The 12,671-nt window shown below is 40.2% G+C and overlaps 1 protein-coding gene across 6 annotated transcripts in view; it reads left to right on the top strand.

Annotated features, from left to right (window-relative positions):
- TFB1M (transcription factor B1, mitochondrial) overlaps nucleotides 1–12,671 on the top strand; it is a 71,760-nt gene that overhangs the window by 21,301 nt on the left and 37,788 nt on the right. For all 6 annotated transcript variants that reach the window (XR_004951426.1, XR_004951425.1, XR_004951424.1 and 3 more), the window contains exon 5: nucleotides 3,859–3,978. Coding sequence is in view for 1 of the 6 variants with exons in the window: in XM_036223025.1 (XP_036078918.1) it covers nucleotides 3,859–3,978 (120 nt within the window). In the remaining 5 variants the exon portion in view is untranslated. The remainder of the gene's footprint in view (nucleotides 1–3,858; nucleotides 3,979–12,671) is intronic.

Raw genomic sequence — 12,671 nt, 5'->3', positions numbered from 1 at the left:
TTCCTTCCTGTCACTGCAGCCGCACACAGCCTGTTGTCCAGTTTATGAAAGCTGCTGTTTCATGTATTTTATTCAACTTCATGGTTTTTCTGTAAAAAACTTACCAGAATTTCTTTGAGAATGGACTGCATAACTACCTCAGTGCAATTCTTTAGATGCTTTCCTCGGTAATGAATGAGTGTCATCAGAATTTGATTTCTTAGCTCCATCCCTTTCTCTTTACTCATATTCCCCTGGAGATGCGTGATTCTCAGCGGAGCGATTTTGCTCCATCCACACCTCGGGGACGTTTTTAGTTGTCACAAGGAGGGGTGGGGTGCTTCTGGTGTCCAGTGCATACAGGTTAGGGATGCTGCTAGACATCCTTTGATGCACGAAAGAACCACTCAGCGTTAACCAGCCCCAAATGTCAATGCTGCTGAGATTGAGACGCTTCTTCAGAGTGTTTAGCCATAAAATACCATCACAAAAAAAGTGTAGGACCATCGCATGTGTGCCAGGCACTCTAAGACGACATCCATACTTTCCTAAGGTCTTCGTCACTTCCTACTCATGAATCTGTTCATTCTCTTCTGTTGGTTTGAATTGAGGCCATGCTAATAGTTTTCTTTGTTGGTTTTTCTTGACCTTTGGATTTGTCCTTAAATTTTTTTTTTCTCGGCTGACATGATTATTATGGTATTTCTGTTCTTGAGTAACACAATAGAGATGCAGAATCCTGTGTACTCTTTATTTTGGGGAGAAGAGCAAAGGAACAGAGGCTTAAGAGGTGGAGTAATATTTTCAGTGACTCAGAATGTCAGTGGTGGTTAGTAATAATAGTCTTGCTTCAAGCTTACCATATGCAATTATTTTTCTTTAACAAAAAAAAAGTTGATTTTAGTTAAATTTTAATATGGATCTTGACAAGAGTTTGAGTCTATAATTTAAGGAATGCTTTAGAAGCACGGGTAACACTGCACTGATTTTCACATTTTGCAAGTGAAAGTTTCAGCGGGAGAATATTTGGCATCATATTCTTCTATACCCTCTGTGCTCTTGACACTGTCATTTTTGTAATTTTGTACTTCAGCCACACAAAGCACTTTTAGACATTTTTTTTTTGCTCGGCTTTGTGAGTCACAAACAGAAATAAATGAGCATGGTCCTCTTACTCCTTTCTCTAGGATACAGGGTCCAAATGTAAGGATTCAGCTCACACACATTAAGGGACATTATATGGACAGTATAAAGTTAAACTCATAAAAAAGAATTAGACTGGGTAGCAATAAATGAGACCTTAACAAATCTTATCTAACCTCATTTTATAGATGATGAAACTGAGGCTCAGAGTAATTTAATGTATTCTAAAAGGTCACGGAGCTAGTTATAGGGAAGCTGAAGTTGAACACGGGTCATATATTTTCTGCTGAAGTCATGATGTTCAGCTTCTCCGTGTGGCTGGACCTATGGTCTTTTCTTTCTGGGTCCAGCATCAGCCTCTTCATCTCCTACCATCTCTACGGGACCCTGGCTGTTGAACGGTCACATTCCTAGCAGGGAGAGGCACCTCTTCATTAATTATGTAATTTTCTGTGTCTCCAATACATGGCAGTTTCACTTCTCAAGTCAGAGCCAACTTTTTCTACTTAAAATTGTTTTAGATGAATAAGGGGAAAAAAGTAACACTGTCCTTGAAAATTCTTTGACCCCTTTTTTCCTCTTATATTCAGGATGCTTTTAAATGCTCAAGGGTTAGAGGTTTCCTCTTACTGAAGAATTAACTGGGTTCGTTTCCTGGCCTTTTGCTGTTGCATCATCTGTCTTATAACGGAGCTTGAATTTTCATAGCTTTACCTATAATATATGTATCACAGAAATATCAATTCATGTTTAAATGGTTGATTGACCATTTAACCATTTTGCTAGCTTTTAACGAAGTCCTCCTCAGAGCTTTTTGGTCTGTTGCTTGAATTTTTCCTTAGTGAGTTAGGGTGTGTGTGCTGCTTTCTTCTAAATTAAGCCACACGGTCCACACACCTCACCATGGGAGGACCAAGACTGGACGGGTGAAGTTAAAGGTCAGGACTGCCCCTCCCCCAGCATAGTGCTCTGAGATAGGCTTAGATGTGTCTGTATGTTAAAGCTTAATCTTCTGACCTCATGGGTTGGCTTTTTGGTTAGTGATTTTTAAATTTCTTGAATTCTTCAGTGAAAACATACCTTTTAGATGTAAAGTAAAACATTGGAAGAAAATCCAGTATGAAATAATTTTTAAAATCCGGACATTTTTTTTTTTCCCCTTTTAATTTTGAGATTATGTTCATGTCGGGTTTTAGTTTTACGCAACTGCTTTGAATTGTGCCAGTTTGCCCGGTGCATTTTGAATTAATTTTACACCAGTGGTAAAATTAAGCGTTTTTTTTTTTTTTTTTGAAGTAGAAGAAATATTTTTGACCACTTGATCGATAAGCTTATTCTTTAACTTAAATCTATATTTCGTCTTTATATTTTTGGTCCTTATTTGAGAATACATATATTTATTGGTTTCACAGTTTAGCAGGGAAGAGTTTATTTTGTCAGATATACTGGTGCCAACTCATCACTTCTCTTAAATTCAATTTCCCAGTAACTTCAGCTGTCCAAATACAGACAAGAGCCAGGTGATTTAAAATAAAAAAGGCATGAGATGAGGGGTGGCTTCAGAGCCACAAAATCAGTTGACTATGCCTACAGGAAATTTTCTCAGCATCTCAGATGAAAGCCTGTTTTTTAATCTTACTTAGGCAATAGCTTTTACAAGCCAAATCATGTTGTCTTCATGCGCACAGCGTGTTAGAAGCAGCAGAGCAAAGGGGCGGTCAGAGACCGGTACACGGCGGTGAGGCAGGAGGAGAGCGCCCAGGGCCGCAAACACGACTCGGAAAGCACCACCGGCCGCGCGGCCCTGCAGCCCAGGGCCCGTGCACCGGGCCCAGGACTGCCCCGCGTCGCGCGGAAGGGTCACGCGAAGACGCGCGGAGAAGCAGGAGACAGTGCAGAAAGACACATGTGCCTCGTCGTTGTCCGCCTGCCACTCAGCTTTGTTCAGTCGTCACATGTTGACATTTTTCATTGTTTTTTTTTTAAGAAATAGATTAACGTAGATCTGTTTGGAGCCCTGTTCTGTCCTCTTTCCCTCCCATGAGTTTTACGGTCTTAAAATGTGTATTCATCATCCCACGATATAGACATATTTGCACACACACGACACGCAAACAATCAATAGTAATCTTTTTAAGTTTTTACATAAATAGAATCCTACTGTACATATTTTCTGTCAATTATCTTTACTCTCTTTTGGGATCTATGTTGATAACTCTTGTTATTCATTTTAACTGTTAGTATTGTCAAAATCACAGTCACCTGTCGATGGACCTTAATGTCGTCCTTTTTTTGATATTACACATAATGCCACAGCAAACATTCTTACACGTGCCCCCTCGTGTAAGTGTGTAACGTTCTCTAGGATGTGCTCCCAAACGTGGACTTAATGGATCATGAGTTCACTCAGCTTCGGCCTCTCTGTATCCATTGCTGAGTTATGGTCCAGAGAGCATTCCCGTCACAGCGTGTGTGGGAGTCCCTGTTGCTCCATATACTCACAATACTAGGTTCTGCCAGGCTCTTTGTTAGAATTATTTAAATTTTGTGCATTTCATGGATGTGAAATTGTATCTCGTTTTGGTTCCAATTTGCATGTCTCTAACCTACAGCGCGGTCGCGTGTAGTATATGGTTGTGGTTATTGTTATTCTTATCGTAGTTTCTATTAGCTGTGTATCTTTTGGTTATGATCGGACTGGGTTATTTGCCAAAATTCCTATTTGTCTTTCCATAGAGACTTACAGCCAGTACAGGAAGCAAACAGCGTAGCCGCCTTTCCGTTATGGCCCAGTACCTCTGCAGCGTTGAGCAGGTCTTCACAATCCCAGGCCGGGCTTTTGTCCCCAAACCAGAGGTGAGCTTTCATTTATCTGTCTTAACTGTAGCAGAATTAGGGTTTTCACTGTCGTCTTTGCTCCTCTGAGGATGTGCCATAGGAAATTATCTCTAGGACCCAGTCTATCTTTCTATGCAAACTATGCCATAACTTTTTCTTTACCTCTCCTAAAAAAAGAACCATAAGAATCACAATATGGATAAAAATCACAATTCTTATCCTAATTTTTTGTCCTCTTATTTAGAATGACTAGGATTATCCATGTTACTCTGGTGATAGTAGCAGTATTTCCTGTTACACTTAAAATTATTTTAGTATGGAAAATAAGTTATATGGTCACCCAATCCTCAAAAAAAGAAACTAGTATTTTTTTTTGTATGTGATTTCTGTTAGAAACTTCTAGCTAAAGTTACATCAAACACTATTTATCATGAATGATTTTCCACTTTTTTGAGAGCTTACTTTTGACGATGTTATTTGTAATTAGTCATTTGTGGAAAAATAGTTAAATATTAAGTTAGGCTTTGACTGTTATATGCTAATTACAGAAAAGTAAGTGTTAATTACAGAAATAAGTTTCTCGCCCCAAAATAAAAATCATTAAGCTGGCGTCTGTTTTGGCAAAACCACTACACTACCAGATGAGTTACTACCGTAAAGGGTCATCTATTTCATCTTCGGTGTGCAGTGGGCACCTACTCATGAACAGCCCTGGGCCAGCCAGCCAGAGTCGGGGAGGCCGCGGGGAGAGGAGCTCAGCCAGCCATGGGGTCTGCCATCAGGGCGTGAGGAGCCAGGTCCTCGCCTGCCGAAACTCTCAAGTACAAAGTCTTGCAAAGTTTCTCTTACATTATCTGACATTCCTTAATAAAAGTAGATAGCGTGATGAAAATTGTGTCATGTGACTTTTAGATTTAGAGGCAGGGTGCATATCTAGAATGGGGCCGCAGCCAGCAGTGTTAGACCGACGTCTACATCTCGAATCGCGATCTGAGAAGCTTCTGTGTTCTTTGCTCCCACTGTCCGCTTCCTCTGCCATGTTGCCTACCAGAGCTAGCTGAAGTTTCGGGTGACTATAGGAATGCAGTCCGTCTTCCATTTCTATGACAGGCTTAATTATCACGCGCAGGGAACTCCCTGTCACTACCCCCTCTTTTCAGCATCTCAGGGTTTCAGACATTATAAATGATTTATTCCAAAATAATACATCTTACTAGATCCTAGACAGAGTTTGAAGACTGAGGATCTCGTAGATCATCATCAGATTTAACACATTTATCCTTTTAGGGATTTTCTGCCATGGAACAGGTAGCCATGGTAATGAAGAAAACCAAGCGACCCTACAATCTGCTTTGTTCTTGTAATGCATATAGGTGTGTGTATACTGGATAGTGTCAGACCCAGTTATGTCAGAGACCAGGATCTTCACTTTTAGACTTTTATAATTATGGTTATTACCATAACCCAGAATCTTTAGGCTACCTAATTTTACCAACAGTTTTTTAAAGTGGATGTTAGAATATATTTAGTGAAAAATTTCTAACTGTTGGTTTTAGTTACCTTGTTGAGATCTTTTGGTAGTGTTTAGAGGTGGTTATGAACTTTATCTTTGATTTAGGGATAGGTAGCCTTGTTAGTTAATTAAAAGTTCTTTCCTCTGGGATTAAGGCCTGATGAAAATATTTGGAAAAAACCTAGCTGTCTTTGAGTTTCTCTTTATTGAGGGATGTTTGCTTTTTGGCAAATTAAACATAATCATAGCAGTTTTCTTTACATGCTTTTCATCGTGTTATGAATATTACAGGGGATTTATTTATAACCTAGGAAATAAGTTCTTGAGGAAAGAGAATGTATTATGATAAGGGAAAACAATAAATCAAAGGATTAAATTTTTGTTCTGAAAGAATTATTCTCTGCTCTGAAGTAGTTTTACCATATTGGGGCAGATCGGGAATACCCTGAGGAAAGCCAGAAAATATTTGGCTGCTAGTTACATTGAGCAGATTTTTAAAAATTTGTTTTCTTAAGAAAGGGGAAGAGTTTTTACAGAGATGATAACAGTACAAGACTGCCCCTCTGGCTAAACCCTCTGAACACAAGAAGAGAAAGTCGTGAACACAGATAACTGCAACACGAGGTAAACTATGCTAAGTGCTAAAATAGAGGTGCAGACAGATTCCTGGGGGAGTCGAGGGAGAGGGGTTAATTCTCTATAGATGTTCACAAGAAATTTATTAGAATTCATACTTATTCTCAGCCAGAACTCTAGGAATTAGATAAGGAGGATTTCTTTCGTGACATGACAAAACTTACGCCTGAGGATTTTTTTTCTGTGAGAACGCAATATGCCTTCTGCTCCTCGGCCTTTAGATGAACTAACTTAATCATGCTTTAACGGCAGAACTTTCTCCACCATGGAACTATAACGATTCTGGTCTGACCAGTTGAACAAAACTCTTCACTCTCATTAACTTCTCTAGTGCAGCCCCCAAAATTCGAACCCAAAATTCCATCTACAGAAAACACAACCTCATAAGTTCTTAAAATTAGAGTAATTGGTCTACTCTAGTGTTTCTTAAATTACTAGAGTTTGTAACATATGGATTTTAAGTTAGAATTGTAAACATTTTGTATTTTTATTTCACTGTTAATAAAATTGTTACAAGACAAGAATGTCCCTTTTGCAGTGCATATTCACAACTAGAAAATGCTTCCATGAGAGAATAAAACCGTAAGCCTCTTGAGTTGGCAACCGAAGACCCCAGAGAATCCACGTATTTCTAGGGTTTTGCAATAATTTTGTTTTTCAGCTAGCCTGAACATTACTCAGTGTGAGAAGTACTGAGCTATTAGCTATTCCCTCAAAATTCTGTGTCATCTTTTTCTTCTATAAATTGTAGTCATGAGTCTGGTGATCTAACGTCCTTCCCATAGAATGGACAGGTGTTACATCTGACCACTATCCTATACTCCAACCTGATAGAAAAGCCGCTGAGACATAATATGAGAATTGCAACAGGTTCTTTTGATTGACATGATAGTTCTTCTCTAGTGGAAGAACTGGAAGTACTTTGAAGTAAGCTAAACTTTCTGGAATTCTAGTGCTCCTAGTTATGAGAACGTGGTCAGCCTAGTAGGCCGAGTTTAATACATCAGACTGGGGCAGTAATGCATCTGTGCCTGACCTTCGAGGACAGCATTTTCGTGTGCTCGCCACTGCTGTTGAGGCCTCGCCTGCTCAGTGAAATAGTCTCGAGCTCAGTAAATGGGTGGTCCTCAGAAGAAACAGCCATTTCTCACATCATTGTTTTTTGAAATCTGATGTTAAGATGTTATTTCCGTTGTATATTACCCTGAATTCGAGAATTATTTGGGCATAAAGCCAAAGACACATTTTTCTGCCTAACTAGTATTCTTCCGGCAGGTCTGGTTTTCTAGAATCAGATGCAAATAAGGGTCTTTGTGAAAGCGGTGTATTGAGGAGTGCTGTCAGGAGAATGGGAGGGAGCAAAGCAGCTTACGGCGGGGAAGAAAGCGAAGCAAGGTATCGTCCCACCTGAAGACCAGGAGAGGGGCTGGGCAGCTCTGGGCACGAATGGACCCACAGACCGCGCCCTCCCTTGAGACAGGGAGCGGCCTTCTGTGCCCCGTTGATCAGTCTCTGGCTCCCAGCCCCCCAGGAGCGCTGGTGCTGTCCCCTTCCAGCAGGGGCAGCGCCAGATCTGTGAGCCATCAGCAGCTCACACTCCAAGCAGCTGGGGGACGAACTCGGTCAGGGTACCAGCCGCTGGTAGCCTGTGTGGGTTCCTGCCAGTAGACAGAGCTGTCGGATTCCTTGTGTGGCTGTCTCTGCCTTGCTTGCTGGACATTTCTAAACTAAGCTTCACGTTTAACTACTTTAGCAGCCTGCAACCAGGATTATTTAAGAGCATTCTTTCTTTCTCTCTCCTTTTTTTCCGTAACTTTAGTTGGTCACCTTTAGCATTGGCTTTTGTACTTACTGTACCAGTAATTTTATTGTAAGTTGCCTCAAATATTTTTGAAAGTAGATGAGTCTAAAATATAAATATATAAACTAAAGCCAGTTTTATAATTAAAAAGTAATTGAGTCATCCTTAAAAATCAGATAAAATAAGTGATGAATAAAAATAAGTATTTACCATTACAATCTAATTTAATACTAGTTATGCTCTCATGACTACTCAAGAATATAATAAGCAATAAGAATTAGAAATCTAAAACAAAATTGCAATTTTAAAAATGACAATTTTATAGATGTATAAAATGCAATGCAATGAGCAACAAAGTTATTGGAGGTAATTAAGAAATATGGGACAGGGTACTGTAAAACTACAGGCTGTAATGTCCTCAGAAGTCAATAAGGTTGTTATATGCTGAAGTCATATAGCTAAAAATATAGTGATAAAAGAAAGGTAATGAGAAAACATTGAATCTGCGTCCAAAACTGAACTAACTTTCACCTACCTACCCCAGGCCTGCTCTTTCCCATGTATTTGGCTGCTGACAAATGCCACCTTCATCTGCCCAGGCCATCCCAGCCTGAACGTGGAGGTCGTCTGCTGTACCCCGCCCTCCCCTCTGCTTGTACCCTCACAACCAGTCACTGGTTACCAGCTTCTGACATCTACCTTCTCTCTTAAATCTCTTCTTATGCCCAGCAATCCTGACTTAAGTCTTTATCGTTTTTGCAAGAATTGCTAGATGATTTCTTCAGTTTTCTTAATATATATACATACACACGTACATACATATACACATCTGCTCCATAGGTAAAATGAGCATGAAATTTTTTTTCCCTGACATTTTAGAGTGTTTTTAGGATTTTGTCTTAGTTATTTTTTTAGCCAGTTTCTTTTGTCTTATTTTTATTAAAATTATTGGAATGACAATGGTCAATAAAATCAGATAGATTTCCAGTATACACTTCAGTAGTACGTCGTATGTATATTGCATTGTGTGTTTACCACCCAAAGTTAAATTTCCTTCTATCACTGATATTTGTCCCCCTTTACCCCTTCTTCACCTCCCTCTTCCTCACCTTCCCTCTGGTAACCACCAATCCACTGTTCGTGTCCATGAGTCTGTCATGTTTGTTTGTTCTCAGTTTTGTAACCCACATGTGAGTGAAATTGTATGGTTCTCAACTTTTTCTGTCTGGCTTATTTATACTTAGCATGATAATCTCAAGATCCGTATGTGTTGCCGTAAATGGCAGTATTTCATCTTTTCTTGTGGCCGAGTAATATTCCGTTGTATACGCGTACCACATCTTTATCCAGTCGTCCATCATAGGACACTTCAGTTGTTTCCATATCTTGGCCACCATGAATAATGCCGCAATGAACCTCAGGGTGCATGTCTTTGAGGACAAATCTTTTCAAGTTTTTTGGGTAAATACCCAGAAGAGAGATTTCTGGGTCATATGTTAATTCTATTCTTAATTTTGGGGGGGAACCTCCATACCGCTTTCCATAGTGGCTGCACCAATTTACATTCCCACCAGTAATACACAAGGATTCCTTTTCCCCCACAACCTCTCCAGTGCTCATTACTACTTGTCCTGTTGATAACAGCCATTCTCACAGGTGTGAGATGGTATCTCATTGTGGTTTTGATTCGCATTTCCCTAGTAGCTGGTGAAGTTGAGCATCTTTTCATATGTCTGTTGGCCATTTGTATGTTTTCTTGGGAGAAGTATCCGTTTAGGTCCTCTGCCTATTTTTTAGTTGGATTTTTTTTTAATTGTTGAGTTGTATGACTTCTTCGTATATTTTGGATATTAGGCCCTTACCAGAGATGTTGTTAGCAAATATCTTCTCCCATTCAGGTGTTTGCCTCTTTATCTTATTGATGGTTTCTTTTGCTGAGCAGAAACTTTTTAGTTTGATATAGTCCCATTCATTCATTTTTGCTTTTACTTCCCTGGCCTTAGAGGTCAAATTCATAAAATCCTCTCTACATCTAAGGTCTATGAGTTTTAATACCTATGTTTTCTGCTATTCAATTTATTGTTTCAGGTCTTATATTTGGTCTTTGATCCATTTAAAATTAATTATGGCGTATGGTGATAATAACAGTCTAGTTTCATTGTTTTGTATGTGGCTTTCCAGTTTTCCGAGCACCATTTATCAAAGAGACCTTTCTTTCTTCAGTGTACGTTTTTGGCTCCTTTGTCGAAAATTATTTGCCTGTACATACAGGGCTTTACTTCTGGACGCAGAATTCTGTTCCATTTCTCTGTGTGTCTGTTTTTCTGCCAATACCATGCCATTTTGATTATTGTCACTTTGTAGCATAATGTTTTGGTAACTTTTTAATCAAAGAAAATTGTTTAAATATGTTCAAATAGATTAGACTCGTGTTTTTTAATTTCGTACTGTTAACATTTTGGGCCGATAATTCTTTGTCGCCGGGGCATCTCCAGTGCACTGTAGGGCATTTAATAGCATTCCTGGCCTCGCCCACCAGATTCCAGTACCACCCAGATGTGTCAACCAGAACATGTCCAGGCATTGCCAAAAGTCCTGTAGGCTAAACGCACCCAGAGTTGAAAACCAGTGGATTAGACCAAGACGGCGGGCCCGCACGCGTCACGTGCTCGCCACGCGCTTCGTGGGTGTTGTCTCATCCAGTCCTCACAACAACCTCGAATAGGACTGTTTTGTCCTCATTCTCACATGAGCAACCAAGACTTAGACTAAGTAATGGGCACAGTGTAACCCTGTGCCTTGTGGAATTGTACACCCAGGTGGCCTGACTCTGGAGCCAGATTCCCATCTTGCCACCTGCTAGCTGTATGAACGTGGGCAAGTCAGGTGACTTAACTTTTCTCTGCCTCAATTTCCTATAAGATCCTAAAATAGTACCTGCCTCCTAGAGCCCTCGTGAGGTTTAAACCAGTCAGTGTATGCAGAGGATTTAGGGCGGGACCGGCATGTCACAGCTAAGCGCTTGCAGTGACCAGTCGCTGAGAATATGAAGGTCAGAGTCTGGCCGGAGGTGCAGGCGTGTGCACTCGTGACTCGTTTCAGTAGCGCCTTTTCTGGGAGTACAGAGGTGGCGGCAGCGGACTTCTTCCGCAGGTCATGACTGAGTTCACACAGGAGGTCCCAGGTGAGCCCTAAAGGATGCGTGGGAGCTTGGGCAGGCAAAGGGTGAGTGTGTGTGCGTGGGCGGGTAGAGGAGAGCAGTAGGGGTGAATCCTTGAGGGATGGAGGGGCTCGCACTGTTTCATCATTGACCACTTCCAGTCCACACAGAATTGGGCCATTATTTTTCTTGTATGAAATGTCCGCTTTTCTGAGAGTTCAAAACACGCCTGTATCTATTTAGAAAGAAAATATTCCAGTGCCAAATAACGATTATTTTTGAAGTACATGCAGACTTATACAGAATACATAGAGTAAACTTTTAGGACGTGTAGACTGCATATAGAGCCAGTCACTTTAAGCCAAATAAGACCAGCATAGAGGTGTCAAAGCAATCCTATCACGTGAACTTGCATTAAAATATTCTTTTTATTTAGTTATTTTAATGACATTTAAATGTTTATAAATAATATTTGACCACTTGAAAGGAATATGTACTTTAAACAGTCATTTGAACTTCTGTTTAAATGATTCCCTTCCCGATTCATATATGAATTTTAGTGATTCCACTAATAGCTAATGGCATTGTTGAAGAGAACGACAATCTGCCAAGTAAAACAGGCATAAAATATTTTAGTTTGTACTTCTATATGAACAATTAAAAATTACTCATGTGAAAGATATTTTTCCTGTTCCTGAATTAATAATGTACAAAGAAATGCTTTTCCCTCTTTACTGTTCCGTCATGAGCAATGACTTAAGTTTGAATTAACAAATTATTAGTGTGCAGTGTTTCCTTTGCACATTAGAAAATCCAAGCTTTATTTTCTTAAAATATTTGAAATACATAAGATAATTTAACTTTTTAAAAGCATTCTTTATACTCTGAAAATTACTTTCATATCTGTCAACTAATTGAAACAGCTCATTTATAAGAGAAGAACAATGTTTTTTTTTTTAATCTGAATCAAACTTGACAATAAAATAACAACTTGAAAGTAACCTTTATCATCCCAAAACTAATCAATGAGAGAGTAAATGAGATGGAGGTACATCTGTGGGATAAGTGACGATCCGGAGGCTCCCCTGCTGGCCGTGGGAGAGGGCAGGTCTCGAGCCTGTGCGAACACCCCTGTTATCACGTAGCTTGTGCTGAGTGCTCCAGAAGTCCTGCAGACGTGACTTTGGGTTGGGTTTGGTTTCACTGCGCTGTGGTGACGTGTACTTGCTGCTTTCCTTCAGCTCTGCCTAAGCATCATATGTCATGTTATTGGCTCTCGCAAGTGTATGTGGGTATTTTTCCAAAACGAATAAAGTGACAGGGAGGTCACAGTAGGTGGGGGACTTGGGGCGGCTGGTTTGGGCAGTGTCCAAAAGAGGTGGACAGCTCACCGGTCCCTGCTGAGCTGCCACCACAGTGGGGCTGGAACACAAGTGTGTCCCTGACGTGGCAACGTCACATGGGTGGCTAGAGCCAGGGATCCCAAGATCAACACCAGGGCCAGGCACTGCTCATGCTCGGCCATTTAATTTTTTTTATAAGATCCAGTGAGTGCCAATTCAGATGTATCAACAGGCTATCTTAAAAAGGAAAAAAGTCAT

The sequence above is a fragment of the Rousettus aegyptiacus genome, unplaced genomic scaffold, assembly GCF_014176215.1.
Source record: "Rousettus aegyptiacus isolate mRouAeg1 unplaced genomic scaffold, mRouAeg1.p scaffold_m13_p_1, whole genome shotgun sequence".
Taxonomy (NCBI): Eukaryota; Metazoa; Chordata; class Mammalia; order Chiroptera; family Pteropodidae; genus Rousettus; species Rousettus aegyptiacus.
This window is presented reverse-complemented; position numbering and strand designations above follow the sequence as displayed.